At 32.9% G+C, this 20,747-nt stretch overlaps 1 protein-coding gene across 3 annotated transcripts in view; it reads right to left on the minus strand.

Annotated features, from left to right (window-relative positions):
- The window catches only part of Dgk (diacyl glycerol kinase 1), a 529,426-nt gene that overhangs the window by 113,514 nt on the left and 395,165 nt on the right, over positions 1-20,747 (minus strand). For 2 of the 3 annotated variants that reach the window (XM_072522517.1, XM_072522518.1), the window contains one exon: positions 20,021-20,210. In XM_072522517.1, the coding sequence (XP_072378618.1) occupies positions 20,021-20,210 (190 nt within the window). The remainder of the gene's footprint in view (positions 1-20,020; positions 20,211-20,747) is intronic. The other variant, XM_072522519.1, reaches the window with a different exon arrangement.

A 20,747-nucleotide genomic window follows, 5' to 3' on the forward strand; every position in this document is an offset into this window, starting at 1 on the left:
AATTTCCCTCACTTGTTCTATTATTTTGTTATTTACGACTAGTTTACATCTTCTCGGTTCCGCTGATATCGCTATCGCTTTAGTTTTCTCTGTTGAGATCTCCATGTTGTATATGAGCGTCGAATTCTTTAATTAATCTTTGTAGGTCATGGGCTCAGCGAATCTCCTTGTCTAATGCCAGTTTCATATTTGATAGGTTGCGATAGTTTTCCTTTACATCTTACCATATCTATGTTATCTTTATATATATTCTCAATGGTTTTTACTAAATCCAGTGATATTCCCTTTTCATATAATAAATGTATCGCGTCCCGAATTCTCACTCTATCAAACGCTTTCTTGAAATCTATCAGACACACATATGCTGGTTTGTTGTATTCCAGTGACTTTTCTTTTATTTGTCTTATTACAAAAACTGCATCCGTGCATGATCTTCCTATCCGAAATCCTTGCTGTTCCTCTTGCAAAGATATTCGTTCGTTTATTTTTGTCTCTCACCTTTAAAAGTAATATAATAATATCGTGAAATGAAAAACATAATTTATAAATTTTTATTAATTATAATTTTTTTTAAATTAAAAGTTAATTCTTTTTGCAAATACTGTTTTTCAAATACTGTTACTCATATACCTACATATTCATTATTAATACTACCACAAATACTTTATCAGGACCATGTATTGTCATCATTTTTCTGTGAAGTTTTTTCGTTAATGGCAAACTAATCTTTATAATAAAACTAATAAAAAAAATATTAAAAAGAGTACTTAAGTATTTTTGTTATAAAAAAAATTATAAAATAATTATTAAAAAAAATTAAATAATCCATTAGAGCATTGAATTTCTAAACATTTTGTAGAAAGTGAACACCCCCCCCCCCCCCAAAATTCTGGCTACGTCACTGGTTTGAGCATAGCTATGGAATATTTCATGGGTCACTATTGATATATTATGCATTGGTTTAAAGTTCAAAAATGAAGCTATTGTAATAAAAATTAAGTCATTGTGGTCAAGCTACATATAAAATATAAAGCACGCTTGACATGTATTAGACTTTTCCATGTCACGTTTTCTAGATGTAGATTAAACAAAGTCACGCCTCTGAACAGAAACCTATTATTCATTACTCATTTATTCGATTCATTCCGTATGAACGCCTAATCCAGCAGGGTTGAGTAGAGGGGAGGGCCGTATACGCTTCAAATTAAATTATGAATACTCGTTTACTTTGCTTGAACTAAATTTTCAATATGGTAGCTTAAAATAATATTACAATGTGCGGTAGTCTGCTGTAATGATGCATGTAGGGTTTTACAAAAGGGGTGTGAAACAATAAAGAATGTCGTTTAGAATGAGTAATGAACAACGAAAAGTTGGTAAATGTGACCGAGTTTTGGGTTTTTGTAATTAAAAGATTTTATTGTTAAAGGTGTTAGGACACAAAAGACAGGTTTGAATGCACTAAAATGCTTTTAAATATCATTTTAGTAAATTAACAATGCATTTAATACCTAACACAACAATTTAAATATAATTTTTGATAATAAAACCTTTTCTTAATTAGTGACTACCTGTATTATCGTGTAAGGACAAACGTTCGTAAAGGTATCGCAGCCGTGTGGAAACAATATTGCGAAATACTATTCTCTAACAATGATGCAGACAATCATACAGAGGAAAGAAGTTGTGAAGAAAACTACTGAAATCAGAAATTAAGGAGGCGATAAAAAAGCTTAAAATTCGGAAAAGCAAAAGACGAAGATGGAATAACAGCTGAAACACTCAAAGTAATGGAAGAGATAGGGATTAAATATTGCAACACTTACCGTATGTATGTACAGTGTTAACAGGCCTTTTAGGCCCATTGCTGGATGGATAATTTCCATCGTTTTCTATTCTTAGCTAACAGCTTCCAATCTCTGATTCCCATCTCTCTGACATCTTCCATCACTACATCTCTCCATTTTTTTCTTGGTCTTCCTCTTTTTTTTTCCCCTCAGGTACTCTCCAAGCAATATTCTTGACTAGTCTATTACCTTGCATTCTTTCTAGATGGCCGAGCCATTCTAGTCTACGTTTTTTCACCACTTTTGTTATTGTAGGGTTAGCATACAACTGATACACTTCTGAATTAGTTCGTCTTCTCCATTCTCCATCTACTACTTTTTCACCAAATATTCTGCGAAGTATCTTTCTTTCCCATGCTTCCAATGTGTTCTGTACGGTTTTGTTCATAGTCCATGTCTCGGCAGCGTATAGCATTGTGGGTCTAATTATAGTTTTGTATACTCTTATTTTTGTATTACGAGCTATATCTTTGGCCTTAATTATTTTGCTCATGGCTCCAGCACACCTGTTGCTCTTGGTCAGTCTCAGGTTGATTTCAGTTTCTTCCTTACATGTCTGATCAATAAGAGTACCTAAGTACATATATTCATCCACCTTCTCGAATTCTACAACTGATCCATTCTCCACCTCCAATTTAAAGGATCCCCTGGTGCTTATTTCTTTTTTGCTCGAGATCTTCATGTACTTCGATTAAACACTTACCGTACAGTAGCATTAATCTTATGCGAGCTAAATACTTCTTACCATTATCAATCAGTTCTCTTATTACAGCTTCGCGAAGAATAATACTGGTTCGTCCCAGGTAGGGAAACAAAAGTACATATTCTTAATATTCGTTAAATTATAGAAAAATCATAGGACATATAATCAAGAACTGTCGGTAAATAATATCGTTAATGCAAGAGTTAATAAGGTGATTTGGAAAAACTTTAAATTAAACTCTGGAATTCGATATAGATGTATAATACTTCCCATTCTATTCAATATATTATACAGTGAACATATTATGCATAAAGTTTTTGAGGAATAGCAAGGTGGAGCAACAATAGGAGCAAAAAAATCAAAAACTTAAGATGATGACACGTCAATGTTGGCGTCTTCAGCAGAAGAACTGGAACAAATTAAATGAAAAAGTTGGGCACGGTGAGTACGGAAAATGGTTTGAAAATAAATATAGGAAAAACCAAAGTAATGATCATCTATAAAAACAAAAACAACCAAAAAGAGATAAGAAATATGGCAGGATACGAAGTGGTCAGACAATTTAATTACTTAGGTTCCGTCATCACTAACAATGGAGGGTGCGAAGACGAGATCCGTAGACGCCGATCAAAAGTAAGTATTTTTCGAGCATTAATATTGTTATGTGACTGTAATTACGGACTTGAAATATCTCGAAAATCCTACTTGGCGTTCTATCAATGCATTATTCGCGATACTTTCCTGGAATTTCGTGTTAGAAGCGCTGGCAGCTTAATCCCTGAACTCACAAAAAAACGTAACACTATTTTCTATCGCCACTTATGCCTCACAAACATGGACGATCAAAAACGCTGATTCGAAGCAATAATGGCATTTAAAATGTGATTCCACCGTAGAATGTTGCGTATGTCATGGACTAATCATCGCACAAATAACTTAATACTAGAAGAACTTGACATAAAAACTAGACTTAGCACAACTATCAACCAAAATATACTAAGATATTTTGGACATATAACTAGAAGAAGAAAAAGCATGAAAAGAATGATAGTTGAAGGCAACGTACCGAGCAAAATATCCAAAGGAAGATCTCCAGCACGATGGTCGGACTAAATAAAGGACATGGCCGGTTACTCAGAGAAATAGTCAGAAGAAGGAGGACCTGTTTAAAACCACACAAAACACAAAGAGAATACATTAAGAATCTAAGTATAGCACGTGGGAATCTACAGTAATCTACTATAGATGAAAGAAACAACAACTATATAAAAGTTCTCAAAAAATTATACATATTACAGAGATTATTCCAAATTCAAATGAAATCAAATTTTTCTTTATGTGTTTGGTTTTTTCCTTTGTAATTAATGCAAACGAAACATTTCTACAAGTTACGCCAAGATATGTAGTTCAGTACACAAGATTATAGTACAGTGTAATTCGTAATAAAATTCAGATACCAGTAAACGGCATAGTAAACGGTACTCGATGTAGCAGCAATGTAATATTGGCAACAAATATGTAGGTTGTACTTTACCTTAATGACAGCACCAATGAGAGAATCAAAACTAACAAAAAGTCTGGTAATATTTTAGCAATGTTTGTGTATAATTGCAAAACTGCAACATCCTTTGAGACAGATGGGAATTGCACATGGGAAATGCTGCTCATGTTAGACCTATTCGCCTCCGTATTTTGTGTGTTTGATTGTCTTATTTTAATCTCCGAGTGTCCGAGATATTTTTCTAAAAGTTTATTTTTAATCCGGCTGTGTCAGAGTTATAAGAGTCATCTAGAGGATTTAATCTTCATCTCATAAACAAAATCGATACTCACCACTTTATACGATTCGACTCTATTCCTGATCCTACTAAACCTGTTCTTGATCTCACTTCCTACGGCTTTCAGTCCATAAAAAAGTGGATCTCCAATCATGATAATTATAAACTGAAGATATGTAATCCACATTAAGAGAGAATCGTTCTTTTAATAGCCATTAATTTTTGTGTTTCTGACCTTGAGGTAGAAAATTTGTCATCAAATTTTTTAGACGTTTTAAGGTCTAAAGTTTTTCGTACAGCACGAATAAACATGTGACCATGTTGCCTTTATTTTGTAAATTAGCCATTGTTAACTAAAACTAGATTGCATTTCTACGAACATTATTATCAATTTCCGAAAACAAATAAAATTTCAACGTCACAATTTATAAACAATTAGAAAATTCGATTTAAAATAGCTTTTTCAAGTAATTTTAAACTTATAATAGTGGTGTAGCAGATGGTAACTCCAAAATAAGATTTAACCTAATTAACTGTATTATTTCGTATAAATCATCTTTAAAACAAAATAGCCAATCTTCCTAATTAACCCAATTCAACCGTTGTTTTATTTTGGAACATTTACATTTCTATTAAATCAAACTGACATTTAAATGTCTCTTTTCTCGGAGATCGCTTAAATGACTGAAAAGAAAAAGCGTGTCCGATTGAATACTAAAGCAGAGCCCTTTGTTAAAGGAAAGCGTGAATTTTTCGTTGCCCTAAGAGGAAAAACCCTGTGGGATACGCTGCGAAATTGGATCACTGAAATGGGCTTTTCTTGTATTTACATCATCAATTTTTAAGTATTATTTCCCACTTTTCGCTTGTATAAGAGAAGAATTACCGAGGTTATATAATTAAATTACATAACAGTCTACACATTTATCTTGTCGACGACGTTTTCTGGCAAAAACGAAAATTAGGAGTAGAAGGAACGGTATTGCCGCATAAATCCAAAATGAAACAGGAAACATTTATTTTAATAATTAAGGAAAACTAGGGTCTTTTCTTGGCGGTGTCTGGAATAAAAATAATTCTAAAATGGCTTACAGCTTTTTACGGATTTCCCCAAATTAATTTAGGTTAAGTTTCCACAATTTCTAAAACTTTATATATATATATATATATATATATATATATATATATATATATATATATATATATATATATATATATATATATATACTTTGGAAATACTTTGTATACTTTGGAATGACCACATCACCCGAAACACAAAAATTAGGAGATACAAAAGTATCATAGGAAGCATTGCTTCCTATTCATAGCTATTCATAGGAATACTGAAATCAGAGAGCGTATGGGTATAGACATTGACGTCCTGGAAACTATAGAATGCAAAAGTCTGAAATGGTATGGCCATGTAGAAAGGATGAATGATCAACGATGGCCAAAGACAATGTTACAGTGTTAAAAGTTTAAGATGGAATGAAAAAGTGGTATCTGACTCTAAAACTCTAAATACATCTGGCAGGTACTTTAAAATACGAGTGGTTCAGAGTCGTATCTTAAATATCTGCCATGGTGTATTAAAAAAACAATTTAATTTATTAAATTATGATATATATTGGAAAGACCTTTGATGTTGGTCTTATTATCGACAGATTTTTTTTATGTGACTCATCCTCCATATGAATCTTTTGTTGTAGTTTTGTTCTTTTTACAAAATCTATACATTTTCAAAATTAAAAGAATGGTTTTTTTCTAAGTTTATGCTTAACTAAAGCGGCAGTTGGTTTGTACACTATGTTTGTGTACAATAACCATGCTATGTATATATTGGTGTGTTTGTCCAATATATGTTGAATTGCGTTCTTTTGCATTGACATATTTTGCCAACATTTTCGACAATTGTTCTGAGAATCCATTACTGATGGTAAGGATATATATATATATATATATATATATATATATATGGTTTGTTTGATTTAGTGACATTACTAATAATATTGCCAGGTATGGTTTGGATTGGTATCGGAATTGGATTGATTTCTGATAAGTCAACTTCTTTTTTTAATTAGATGGTTGTAAAATTCTGGTGGACGATTAAAAAATATAATTAAAAAAGAAGTTGCATTATCAGAAATTAATCTAATTCCGATACCAATCCCAAAACAAACCCAAACCATACCTAGCAATAATAATAGTAATGTCACCAACTCATGCAAATACATTAATGGATTCCTATCCTTCCTATCCCTATCATACATTAATGGATTCTCCGAACAAATTTCGAAAATAATCGCAAAATATGATATTAATGTTGGAAATAACTCATCAAAAAGGCCCGGAAAATATTTTTCAAAATTTAAACCCAATATTAATAAAGATCATCAGTCGGATGTTATTTATAAAATAAATTGTAAATACTACAATTCAACATATATTGGGCAAACACACCATTATCCACGTAGAAGAGTTGTTGCACACAAACATAGTGTACAAATCAACAAATTAAACACTATCGCCTTGGCCAAGCAGTCTCATAAAATGGAGCAAATAACAAAATGTGGACGACAGGACTGAATTTGTTCTCCTCTACTATATAATGTATATGCACAGTAGATATTCCAGATAGCGATTTAAAACCAAGCAAAAGAGATAAAAGCAAACAGAATGTTATGCTGATGACACTGCCGTAGTTACAAATAAGTTACATGATGTACAAGAACTTTCGCATAATGTCGACATAATAGAAAAATTAATAGATATACGTTGAATATATTTGCAGTGTTGCAGTAGAACAATTTGTAGGTCATAGATTTGCACATTAGAATTAACAGTAATAGTTCAGCACAAATATATTTATCAGAATTGTACTCCTGTTTACAATTATTATATTTGCACAGATATTGTACAGAATTCTTATGGGAGCAATCCTGCTCATTTTCTTTTTTCCCGTGCCTCTCACAGTTATCAAAATCAGGTTTGAGACATAATTTCTAACGTCTTCACTTTATCACGTGGGGTGCTTCAAAAATAAATAGAAGGCCAATAAATCTGTCAAATTCTTTCTTATAAAAAGCGAGAATTTAGTAGCAGTCTCATTAATAGGTTGGGCTTCCTTGATAGTTTCGGTAAGTGTAATGTCCATAGTTTGACAGTTAAACAATAAATAAAAGTGTCTTTTCACTATAAAAATTTGAACTCTGTTGTGTCAGTTCTGATTTTACTTTTTGAATTTTAATCTTAGTAAGTTTCACCTTTGAATTAAACGGAATTTTAGTCAATGTGGTACCATGTTTTACGACATAATTCGATGTGTCAGCTTGCTAGGGCACAAAATGCTCTGCTTTTCTAAAGGAAATCATATGATGTATTTCTTTATCTTTTGTGATAAAGTTCTTTCTTTAACGTCCCTAGAACTTCATTATAAATCATCGAAATAATCGCTTATAACTTTGTATCAGTCAATATTTTTCTATTTCTCTATTTTATATTGTTATATTGTCATCCATTATTAGTTTGATAATGCACGAACCATATACAACGGCTAAGCAGTAACGACTAACGCTAGTGGTGTGTGTCTGCACCACGGATGGCCCTTCCGTTTGGTAAAATTTTAACTGCGTTATAGACGGAGTCTGTTACATAAAAAAACCCGTCTTTAATTAAAAACTTTGTGGGAAAGTAAAAATATTTTAGGTGTGCATACGTAAGAAAATATCTTGGAAATAAAATAAGGTAAGGACGTTTCTAAAATGTAACTAAAAATTATTATGTATACTCGGTTTACTAATCTCATTCCCAACTGTCCAGTAAATTTAGTAATTATTTTTTTGCTACTTTGCTGTTTTGGTTAAATTTTGATAGACTGGAAGTGAGTGGAAATTACTATACAACCCATAGACATAAAATACTAGATATACTGATCGTTGCGATACCCGCCCGTTCCCCCAGTACGACAAAAAAAAATTGTCGTCTCCGGTGTAATTAATAAACGTAGGAAAATGTGTTTGCGTCTTGGTGCAAGTTTCCCTGTTTATTAATTGTTCTAACTATTGCGCAATATGGTGTAATAGAGTAATGGTGTAATAGAGCCGGTACGCTCTTATTGTGGCATTGTCTTGAAGAGACAATGCCTTTATGGTTTTATTGGTGGTGGAAATAAAACACAGTCTTTCTAAGAAGAAAAAAACTCAGCTTCAGAGTCTTAGAAAGTTTGCAGAGCCCTTCGAGCAAAGTGCTTTAGGGAGCTACCCTACACGGGTAAAACCATGTGTTGACACTGACTGACTTGAGATCCGAAAATGTCCGATATTTAAAGATAAATTAACTTTTATATGAAACCTTTTCATTTCTCAACCAATTAAATTTAATTATATGTTCCAGAAGGAAGGGCGATGAACATCGAAGTGCGTGATTGGTGGCACTTGATGATAAACTAACGCAAAGCAGTCCCTACATCTCTGTCTAATTTGCCAGGTCTATCGACCACGTGACCTAAATGACCAATAAGAAGGTCACGTGGTCGATAAACCCGGCCCATTAGATAGAGATGCAGTGACTGCTTTGCGTCAGTTTTCTCTGTCGCACTGGGGGAACGCAACTATATTACAGCAGTCAGTCTATCTTGTATTATATGTCTATGATACAATCAAACACATATGTGCTCATAGCCAATATTAATTTTAACCTAAAAACAAAAAAAAAAATATTTACATGCAGTTTATTAGTAGAGAAATAAAACTGAATAAGACTAAATTTTATAGTACTTTATAGATTAGTAAGTATTTACAAATAGACAGTTTTTAATAAAAATGAATGATTATACACTTTACATTCTCATCATTCAATAATTTGTTTTTTTTTTTAATGAAAAACGACTGTAACAGTAAGTTTATATAGTTTATTAATAGGACTTTTCATCAGCCGCCATCTTTTTCGTACAGACAGATTTGACAATGACGTGTAAAATACACTGGGATGCAAAATTAACCGGACACTCAGATTTTTTTGTTTTTTGTTGGTGTTTAGATCTAAACTTGTTTAATTTGTTTGAATTGTATTTTATGCCTTATTAGTGATAACGTTTTTTTCTTGTTTGAACCTGTTTAGATGTTTTGTGCGAACAAAAACATTTTTACACATACGTCTTGTTATTAATGTGAAATAGTGGCTTATTATTAATTTAAGTTTATAGTGGTACTGTACCTGATTATACATTCGGCTGTAGGTTTTTGTATGGTCTCCTGTTTAAAACTTGCATTAAAAAAATTATGACACCAGAAGTAGCACAAGCTGTTGCTTTACAGGATGATAGGCAGAGCATTCGTTACATCGCAAATGTTTTAAGAATTTCTAGAAGTACAGTACTTAATGCAATATAAAGATTTCGGGAAACAGGACAATACACCAGTGAGCCAGGTCAAGATAGATGAAGAACCACAAGTCAAGTTGAAGATTGCTTTCTTAAGTTACAAGCGTTAGGCGATCGTACATTATCAGCACCAGTACTTGTTCAACGATTAAATGATGTCCATAGAAACACAGCTTCCATTTATACCCTTCGAAGACGCTTAAATGAATATGGATTAAGGTCCAGAATACCTATCACGGGACCTGTATTAACAGCAGATCATCGGAGGAAACATTTACACTTCACTCGCGAACATCTTAACTGGGGTGTTGACGATTGGAGTGACAGATGAATCAAGATTTAACAGATACTCATCATATGGGCGGCCTAGGATATGAAGAACAGCTGGTGAACGTTATTAGCAATGTTGTTTTACTCCGAAAGTTTAATTTGGTGGAGGTGGTATAATGGTATAAGCTGGCATTTCCCTAGAACACAGAATACAGAATACAGAACTTGTTACAATTCAAGAGGGCAATTTACTACCATAGTAGGAGCATAGTACCATTCGCCCCATTTTGTTGGAGAAAACTTTCGTCTGATGCAAGATAATGCTCGTCCGCACATCGCAAGAATAACACGGGATCACTTGGATGAAATTGGGATTCGTTTATTACCATGGCTCCCAAGGAGTGCAGACTTAAATCCAATAGAGCATGAATGGGACGACGTTTTCCACGTAACCATGGTGAGTTTTAAACCATGAATGATTTGGAGCAAGCAGTTCGTGACAAATGGGAGCAGATCCCTCAAGCAGACTTTTCTCCCGTAGTCCGAAGTATGCCTGATCGAATGAGAGCTGAATTAGGGCTCGTGAAGGTAATTCATTCTACTAAATATTGTTTTCCATAAAAAAATGTTTATATTTAAAAAAATAATTTTTGTTTCTTTAATCTTTAATAATGAAATAATTTATTTAATAAAGCATTAAATAATTACATTGCTTATAAAGAAATAAAGGCTTTAAAATTTTTTTTCAATAATATATGTATTGTCTTTAAATCGTTTAAAGCGAGTATCAATCTTACATATTGTATAATAACACCGCTTCGTTGTTCCTTTTTGTACAGATATCATAATAATATTCGATTAAAAAAATTGATTTGCTGTGTGGCACTTTATTTTTTTCAATCACTAGACAGTTCTCCCCTCCTCAACCTATTTCGTTTAAGACTATAAAGTGTAAACACATACCAAAAATAGATCACTAGAGAAAGGAACTATGCCAAAACATCTGTAGTGATAAGCTATTATAATAAATTTTGTGGAAGTTTTGAAAACAAAGTTTTCAGTGTTTTATTGTTATATAAAATGAATTTCCATCAAGTAATGGTCGAATTCATCACTTAACTAGACTTTCTTTGGCATTTTTATAGTAATTATCTATATTATTTATATTAATAACCCAACCTGTTTGTTTACAAAATGTCTGTTTGAAATAAATGGCTGACACTATTTTTCGAGCTGTAACAATTATGCTTGGGACTTTTGTAGTCTCTTCGGTCTTATCAAAAGTAATATAGTAACATAAGTAACAAAATAATAAAAAAAAACACAAATAATAAAAAAATCCACTATAATAACCAAGTTATGTTGACCCAATAACCATTAATTGCTTTACATGTATCCTTTTACATTCTAGGTACGAATTTTTAAGATTGTCCAATCTATTATTACTAAGGCATAGATTTTCTTTACTTGTAAATCACATCCTTCAATTACCCCTAACGATGTTCCGGGATTTTGACCTTCCAATCCGATCCTGGCTCTCGTTCCTAGTATCGAGAGAAGACCCTTGAGACAACCGATTGAGTCATGTTTAACTGACATGTACACCGTCGGCAATATTGCATTCGCCGCGAAGCTTTGGTTTAAGCTGTGGCTGGTTAGGTATCGATGTCTAAAACAGATGAGGTGCTTTTGGGCTTTACGCAAGTATTTTCACTTTTATTTTTAAAATGAAATTTCTAAATGAATACTAAAGATAATCAGTGCGTATTGTTTAAAAAGAAGGTAGATGATTTTATAATTTTCTTTCCTGTTTAACATAAATCGTAAATGAAGAATAGACGGAATGAATAGTGTCGCTTAAACTCAAAAATGGCTTCGCCGATTTGAATATATTCTTTTTTGTTTTTTCTCTTTATTACGGGAGTAAAATAAAAATAATAAAAAAAATCCTAAAGAAAGGATTAAAATATCATAACGGTTGTTTTCTAGTTTTGTATGGAAAATCGCCAATCTGACATGCTATATAAAACTCTGACTTCGTCCACCGCCTTTTTTGATTATTTTTAATAGATGGCATTTGTGGCCTACAGTCTTTATAGTTTAGTGACCAAACTAGATCACCGTGGCCTTTTGAATTCTAATATATTTACCCAAGCTTTTTTTATGTATTTTTGGCTGCTGATAACGAACTTCCAGAGTGGATTTGGATCCGAGTAGTCAAACATTATTGTTATAAACAACTGAATTGTTTATAAGGTTCTAAATCTATACATTTCCGTCATATTTTGTTCGTTAAACGATATGGCTGATTTATTGCTAATTCATTCATTCAATACAAAAAATAATTGATGATTCAAATATTTTTTTAGTATTCGATAGTGACGAAGACAAAGAATTACACATGGCGGCATTACCAAAAGGACATTACATCATATCTACGTTGTTATCGATCTGTATGATGTGTTAAATGAAAGTCGACGATATAACGAATATATTATATAGGTTGATTTTTTACAAAACTTATAAACAATTAACGATTTTGCAAAGTTTCGTAATTTTACCTTAAATAATAAGCTTTTTAATGGTAAGCAAACATTTTTTACACCAAACTGTTAACAAAAGACGTTGTTAAAAGGAGCGGGATGGTAGAATATTTCGCGAAATAAACATCGGATCGAAAAACTGAAAAATACCTATTACATATTTTTCAACAATCTATCGAACAACACCAAACACGACTCCCCAGCCACACCCTCTAGAGAGGGGAAGAGAGCAACTGTAAAATCTTAAGCCCGCTTTAGTCTGGTGGGGTCTAATAGAGCCATTGGTTCAAATATCTAAGCACCATTTATATGTATCTGCCTACGTCTAGTCGAGACATCCATAGTCAGTGCAATTTTAATTGTCGAGCAACGCATTGGTTCTCAGACTCCACCAGACCAAACAAGAGGTATATTTTTTTGTGACTGGTAAGTTTATTTTTGAGTAATTTATATTCACCAAAAACGAATAAACCGCTATTCGAAGATTAACTTTATGCGTAAAATAAATTCTATTAATTTCGTTTCACCAACTAAAAATAGTTTTCAGGATCTGAAGCTGATGATTTTGAATTTGAAAGCCACCTATTAGAAGCAGGAGAAAATGACCTGGATTCTGAAACGGATGAAGTAGAAAGCGCACAGACAGATGAACCTAATGGTGATGGATGCGTTGAAAAGGATGCGCATTGTTCTTTGTATTATCTTGAAAGAGAAAAAAAGATCAAGAAGATCAAGATAATATGATAAGTGAAACTGTCATTTACATCAACAAGACGATTTAGGAAAAGTCCTTAGCATACTCAGAAAACAATAAATATATAGGTAGTATAAGAAACAAATCGTCAAGAATTACGTTCTTTATTTGGCCTTCTTTATTTAGTTGATTTTTACCGTTCTGGTCGACAAAATTTAAACGACCTTTGGGCAACTCATGACACTGGAGTTATGATTTTTAGAAAGGCCATGGCACCATATAGGTAGATTTCAATTTCTCTTAGCCTGCCTACGTTTTAATGACTTCGAAACTCGTGCCGAGCGAAAAAAAACAAGACAAACTAGCCCCTATTAGAGAGATATTTGATCAGTTTGTATCAAATTCCAAAGCTGCTTTTTCACCAAGTAAGTATTTGACCATCGCCAAAAAGCTTGAAAATTCTCGAGGAAAATGCCAATATATTCCGAATAAACCGGCCAAGTATCGCCTTAAAATGTTTGCATTTGTAGATGCTAGATATTTCTGTACGTTAAACAGGAAGCTTTATGTCGGTAAGCAGGCCGAGGAACCTTTCCAGCAGAGCAACACAGGTGAATACATCGTTATTCGTGTAATTGAGCCAGTAAGTAAAACTGGTCATAATATAAGCTTTGATAACTGGTTTACCAGCTAAAACCTTATGATACGCCTCTTATCTGAACACCGATTGACTTCAGTGGGAACTATTCGAAAAAACAAGAAGTTGCCGCCACGTCTACTTTTTACAAAAGATCTGAGTGTGCCATCTAGTATGTTTGGTTTCCAGAATGATTTATCAGTAGTAAGTAACATGAGCAAAAAAAACAAAAACTTCATAATTTTTTCCACGTTCCACCAAGACGATTTCCTTGATACGAATACAGAAAAACAAACAAAGCCACATATAGTTACTTTTTTTATAGTCTAACAAAGGGAGGTATAGACATATAGTCGATCAGTTGTAAACAATATATGCTGTATCCAGTAACTACTGGATAGAAAGACTACAAAACGAAAGACTACCTAAACTTACCACCAGTAGGAGTGTGCCGGTAGACAGTGAAGAAAACCCTAAGAAACAACGATGCGAAATGTGCCCACGAAGATCGGATAGAAAATCGCAATATTTTTGTATTGAATGTAAAAAATCAATATGTATTCCGCATTTCGTTATGACATGTAAATATTGTAAAAACGGACAAGCCGCAGATAATGCTACCAATTAATTTGATCTTGTTATTGATTTGTTTATTTAGAAATATAACTTTTTTTCATTGAGTATTGTTTTATCAAAGAAAACAAACATACAATTTTCAATATAACTTTGGAGCTACGGCATTTCAGATAGTTGATTCTACCAGACCCCACCAGACCTAAGTCGATAGAATTAAGTACCAGACTAACTGAGGGTTAAATAAAATCTCCCATTTTTATTGCAGATTTGGATTTCTCATAAAGAAATAACTAACTTATTTAAAATATTTTTTCGGATTGTTCACAGATAATCACAGATGCGTTATAATAAAAAAAAAACGAATTATCGCGATACCCTAGAAAAATTCTACCGAAATCCAAAATCTACTGAATGACACCAAACGCGACACCGCATTCTCACCTCCTGGAGGTGTGGCGGCATGCAACTTTGAAATATTAAATAGGGACTCTCATTTTTAATTGCAGATTCTGATTCGAAAAAACATTCTTAAAAAACTGTATCCAGTACCATAAAAACTAATTTACGGATTTCGCAGACTTCGCAGATCTGTACCTATATATATATACATATATATATATATATATATATATATATATATATATATATATATATATATATATATATATATATATATATATATATTCTTCTGTAATTACAGCGTTATCTATGGTGAATCGAAAAAAAAAATTAGATACAACTTGTTATTTTTTTCAGGGATAATTCTAATCTGTAATAAAAAATGGGGGTTCCTATTTAAGATTTCAAAGTTGCACCTCTTCCCACCCCCAGTGGATAGCGATGCGGGCTCGCGGGCTTTTAAAAACTATTAAACACGTGTTTTTTCGTTTTTAATTTCGAAGTGTATCATGATATATCTTTTTTTCCGATTTTAAAGTCATCTATCAACAATTCAAAAAAAGTGAGATATTTTTTTATGGAGAATTGAAATCTGTAATAAAAAATGGAGGTTCCCATTTAAGATTTCAAAGTTGCCACCCTCCCCGCTCCGGGGGGTGTGGCTGGGGAGTAGCGCTTGTTGTCATTAGATAGATTTTTGAAAAATAGTTTAATTCGCGAAATACTCGCTTCTTTTAACACACACTATATAATTTCTTTACTAATTTTTACTTAATCGCAGAAGCAACTCCAGATAGGAAATTAGTTTTATCTAAACCAAATCTTCCAAACATTAATATCCAATGAATTTTTAGTGAATCATAAAGTGGGGCATTTCTTATAAGACACGACAAATCGTAAAATAAAAGGAAGTATTTAAAAGACGATTAGTATAAAACAGGTTTGGGATTTCTTATGCTAGCCAATGATATGATGGTAAGCGAGAATCAGTGGGATGAAACTTTTAGTTACGCCTCTTTAATCAGTGTTTTTCATTACTGTAAAGTTAGGAATGTATGTATAACCAATTGTAAAACAGTAGTAAAATAATTTACAATTAGTTTATAATATACTAAAGTGATATTAATATACTACTATATTAATTCTAAACAAGAAAACTAGGGATATTTTTGTAACGTAAAACAAATAAAAATAAATTAAAGTAGTCATTTTATTATAGTATCGCTACAAATTTACTCTGCCTACTTTTTAGTCAACAAAAAAAAATCAAAAATGATCACGGCTATTTTATCAAGTAATAATTGAAGAATTACTAATATTTTTACATAATTACATAATTTTTATATTTCACTACTTAGCGAAGTAGTCGAGTATATCGAGTTGTTTCGGTTTCATTCATATTAGATACTTATTGTTTATCCGTGTTTTATAATGAAATGACAGGATTTCGTGAGGATTCGGGGGAACAGATTACGTCTACATTAAAATAGCTTATTGAAGCTGAGCACACGGGCATCTTGCACTATGTCATAAGTCGATAAGAGAACGTTTTTGTAATACTGGGGGTCTTGCTATAAGCAACACGCTGAACGTAGATGTGATACAGGTAATACAGATTTTGTTTTAACGGCTAAAAGGAAACAACAATTATAGCTATCTATCCTATATATACAGTGTGCGGCATTAGTGCAAAAAAGTTCAATTACTCATTTGTCGTTAGAGATACGAAAAAAAAATATATTTAGGTAAATAGGTAAATTATTTAGGTAGATAGGATCATACTATAAAAATATTTTCAAACATACAGGACCATTCATATTGACAAGGAAGAACAAACTTATTTTTTTTTAATATATAGAATACCCTGTATATTTTAATACGAGGTAATTTTAAAGAAAATTACGCTTTTTCATCAATTTTGTAGCAAAATTAACACCCTGTAGAATTGTAGAGATTTGATAAGATATATATTTATGTTTAAAAGATTTTTAATATAGCTGCTATTTTCTAAAATTATTAACATAGCAAAATATTTAATTTTGATATACAGGGTTGGTCGAAACTCGGAATGAGTATTTTCTGAGGTTTCTTAAACGGAACACCTTGTATTTTGGTATTGTAATGAAATGTTATTTTATTATACTTTATTATTTATTAAGCATTCTCCATGCCTAACTGCTTTAATTTGTGAGTAATTCGGGATTTTTTGAACCAAACATTAATTGCAACAAAAATTTGGTAAAATTTTATCAGATTAGCCGTGAAAATCTTCAATAAAAACATAATAATCTAGACTACTGATTAATTTGTTAATATTGGATGAGATATCAAAATATTTCACGTTGGTTAAAAAACAATAAGTTGACTCAATCCAAACGGCAGACAACCTCTCAGATCTTCTATATTTGCCTATCTTTAGAATCACCAATAATGAGGCTACAGTTTTAGTCATGTTGGAATGGCTGTCACCGATCATATCCTATGCACAGAAAGCATTATGGACAGGTCCGAAGAGAGCTGTTTCATAAGTGACTCAATAACTTCACACCATCTACCCTCCTAGTCAAATCTGAACTATGAACTCCCAGACCAAAAGTACCCTACATATACAAAAGAGATTCCAAAAGGGCAATTATATATATATATATATATATATATATATATATATATATATATATATATATATGTTCGGAAAGATTTCCGCGGTTAGTAGTAGTGGTTGTAGTGATGTTGAATAGTGATCAGTGTAGTAGTGTCTGGGGGCTCGGGAGACTGAGACCTCGGAAGCACTTAAGAAGACATCATAGAGGATGTCGAAAGCTCGGCGCAATGGAAATCAACGCGGCAACGCGGTTCAACCCGAAAGACTGGTGAGTTTATTATTAATTTTTATAATAGTATTAATCTTAGCTCTAGGTTTGTATTTCATCCAAAAATTTCTATTATTAACTATTTATAACGTTTGAAATTCGGGAATTCCCTTGTTACATGATGTCCCTTTTACATCGTTGCGAGTTTCACACTGAAATTTTTAATCTGTTATTGTTTTAAAATAATTTTTCTCTTAGCGGTGCCTCGTTTTATAATAGATTGTTTAAAATTTTGCTGATTCCATGTTGCAGTATAATAAGCAGCACGGTTTTCGAATTGAAAGATTTCAATTCGAATTCCTGTAAGTGGTTATTTAATTCAGGAAAAAGCTCGTCAGTTTTATAAGTTCATGAAACAGTCAGAGCCACCAACTTCCACTTCCCAAGCTGGTAAACAATTTTCAGCTAGCAAAAATTGGCTAATCGGGTTTATTAAAAGAAATGCATTTCATAATATCAAGATCACAGGAGAGAGTGCTACAGCAGATAAAGCAGCAGGAAAAATATTTCCACAGGAGCTAGTGAAAATTATTGAAGATGGGGAGTATTGTGAGGATCAAGTATTTAACGCTGAAGAAACGGAACTGTATTGAAAAAACACCCCCCATACAAGCCGCATTCATAACCCCAGAAAAAGTTAAACTTCAAACAGCGATTCCGAATAGAGACCGAGTGGAACATAGATTATCTTCTGGAAAATTCAAGCCCCTACATAGGGCCCAACCATCACCAGATACTGACCCAAGTAGAGAGTGAGCAGGTCACTTCATACACAACGCATTGATCGAAACAGCAACCATCACTTCTTATGCAATTAATAAAATAGGCAAGCTATTGACACCTTTCTAGATATAAGGACTTAGGCAGGGGACCCATTGTCACCGTTGCTGTTCAATTTTGCTGTTTAGAATATTTAATAAGTAAAATATCGTCTGAGCTGACGGGAGGATTTGCTGATCAAGGATCAACACTGTTGCTGGCCTTTGCTGATGATATAGATGCAGTCACGCATTCTACAAGTGACGTGAGAGAGGTGTTTTCACAGCTCGAGGAGGAAACAGGTAGTGTGGGTCTCCGAATAAATGAACAAAAGATGAAATACATGGTAGTAACCAAAAATCCAAGACCAAGAGTTAGGCAGAACATCAGTATTAATGATCAAAACTTCGAAGTAGTAAAGGAGTTTAAATATCTGGGGGCGATAATCACAGCGGACAAACACATAGAAAAAGAGGTCTCAGCAAGGATAGCTGCGGGAAATAGAGCATTATACTAGCTTTCAACATTATTAAGATCGAAGCTGCTAAAAAGAAAATCTAAATTAACACTGTACAAGTCGATTATTCGTCCAATTATTACATATGGTAGTAAAACATGGACTGTCAACCAGCGAGAAATCAATAAGCTTCTAGTATTTGAAAGAAAGGTTCTCAGAATAATATTTGGCCCTCAAAGAGATGAATTCACAGTGGATTGGAGAAGACGCCGCAATGCTGAATTGGTGACTCTGTATGGAACTGAAAACATAGTTAGACATATCAAGGTAAACCGAATAAGATGGGCAGGTCACGTGGTACGATCAGAGGATGACAGAGTGTTAAAGACAGTGTTTTTTGAAAGACTAGATGGTAGAAAATCAGTAGACCGACCGAGAAAAAGACAAAAGGATGATGATGAAGCTGATTTATCTAGAATTGGGGAACAACACTCGGAAATAGAAGCGCAAGATCATAGAGGATGGAGGGCGATAGTGGATGCGGTGAAGACTCACCCCAAGTTGTACAGCCAGTGAAGACGAAGAAAAAGAAGAATATTTAGTTCTAAATGCGCAATTTCTGAAATATAGAGACACAGAGATAAGATCTAGAATCAAAAGATAAAAGAAAAAAGTGAGTTCAAACACGTGGTAAGACAGAAGTACGCTTTTTACATATTTACGTTTTTACGGCATTTGATTAGGACAGAGTCTAAGATAAAATTCAATATTATATATATAAATAGAACTGTTTTAACAAAGCTGTCCCAGGTATTGTTGACTACCCATATTATTTTACTGATGTATCCAGAGAATGTAAAAATTGAATGCAAAAATTTTGCACTAAAAATAATTATCTCACATTTAATAATAGCATAACTTTTTAAATTAAAGCATTTAATTGCGCCTCAGGTGTCTGTTCTAAATATTACTCGCGTTCCCTCTGTGCAATCCGGAATGACCTTTATAATTAAATAAGCATCTACCAGCCCTACTCATTAAAAAATGATTAGTTGCCGATTGTTAGGATCTAGCTACAAAATTATTAAGCAATTAAAGCAAAGCCACCTTTGTTATGCGACGTTACGGGAGCACAAGCTGTCGTTGAACTAAGCACAGTCATCTCCTTGAAGGCTTTACCTTCGACTTTCACCCCGCGTCTGACGAAAGATAGAAATAAATGTCGACACAGTTCTTCGGGTGTTCGCACCTCCAGGAACGTGTCGAGGAATTTGTGGAAGCCTTCATAGTCGATTTCCTGAAACAAGAAAAAAGTAATTAATATAATGTCTTTTTTGTTAAAATATTAGGTAAATAATATACAAAATACCTTAATGTACATAATATTATTTATATTTATATTTTATCGGTGTCTAATGAATTTTTTTTTAAATTACATTTTGCATATGGTTTAAAAATAATAATTTCGGTATAAGTATTTCGAGTAGATATCAGTGTATTCTGTCCAAAGCCAAGCCAAACAACACACAGGAAAGATCAAAGAACTGCATCTATAAAATACTTTGTAAATGTAGCAGTTTGTATGTGGGAGAAATCGCAAGATCGCTACCTATCAGGATAAACGCGCATGAATCTAATATCAAAAACAGAGACTTCGACAGATACAAAATATACAACATGCCTGGGATAATTAGTACAGAGTACAATGGAAAGATGTATTAATAGCCATGAAAAAACAGACACCAAAAAGAGAAAGAAAAAGGAAGCAGCCCTTATCTTACTCAATGAAGAAACATGTATAACAAACCCATCAACAGAATATAGCACGCTCTGG

Source organism: Diabrotica undecimpunctata, chromosome 2, assembly GCF_040954645.1.
Source record: "Diabrotica undecimpunctata isolate CICGRU chromosome 2, icDiaUnde3, whole genome shotgun sequence".
Taxonomy (NCBI): domain Eukaryota; kingdom Metazoa; phylum Arthropoda; class Insecta; order Coleoptera; family Chrysomelidae; genus Diabrotica; species Diabrotica undecimpunctata.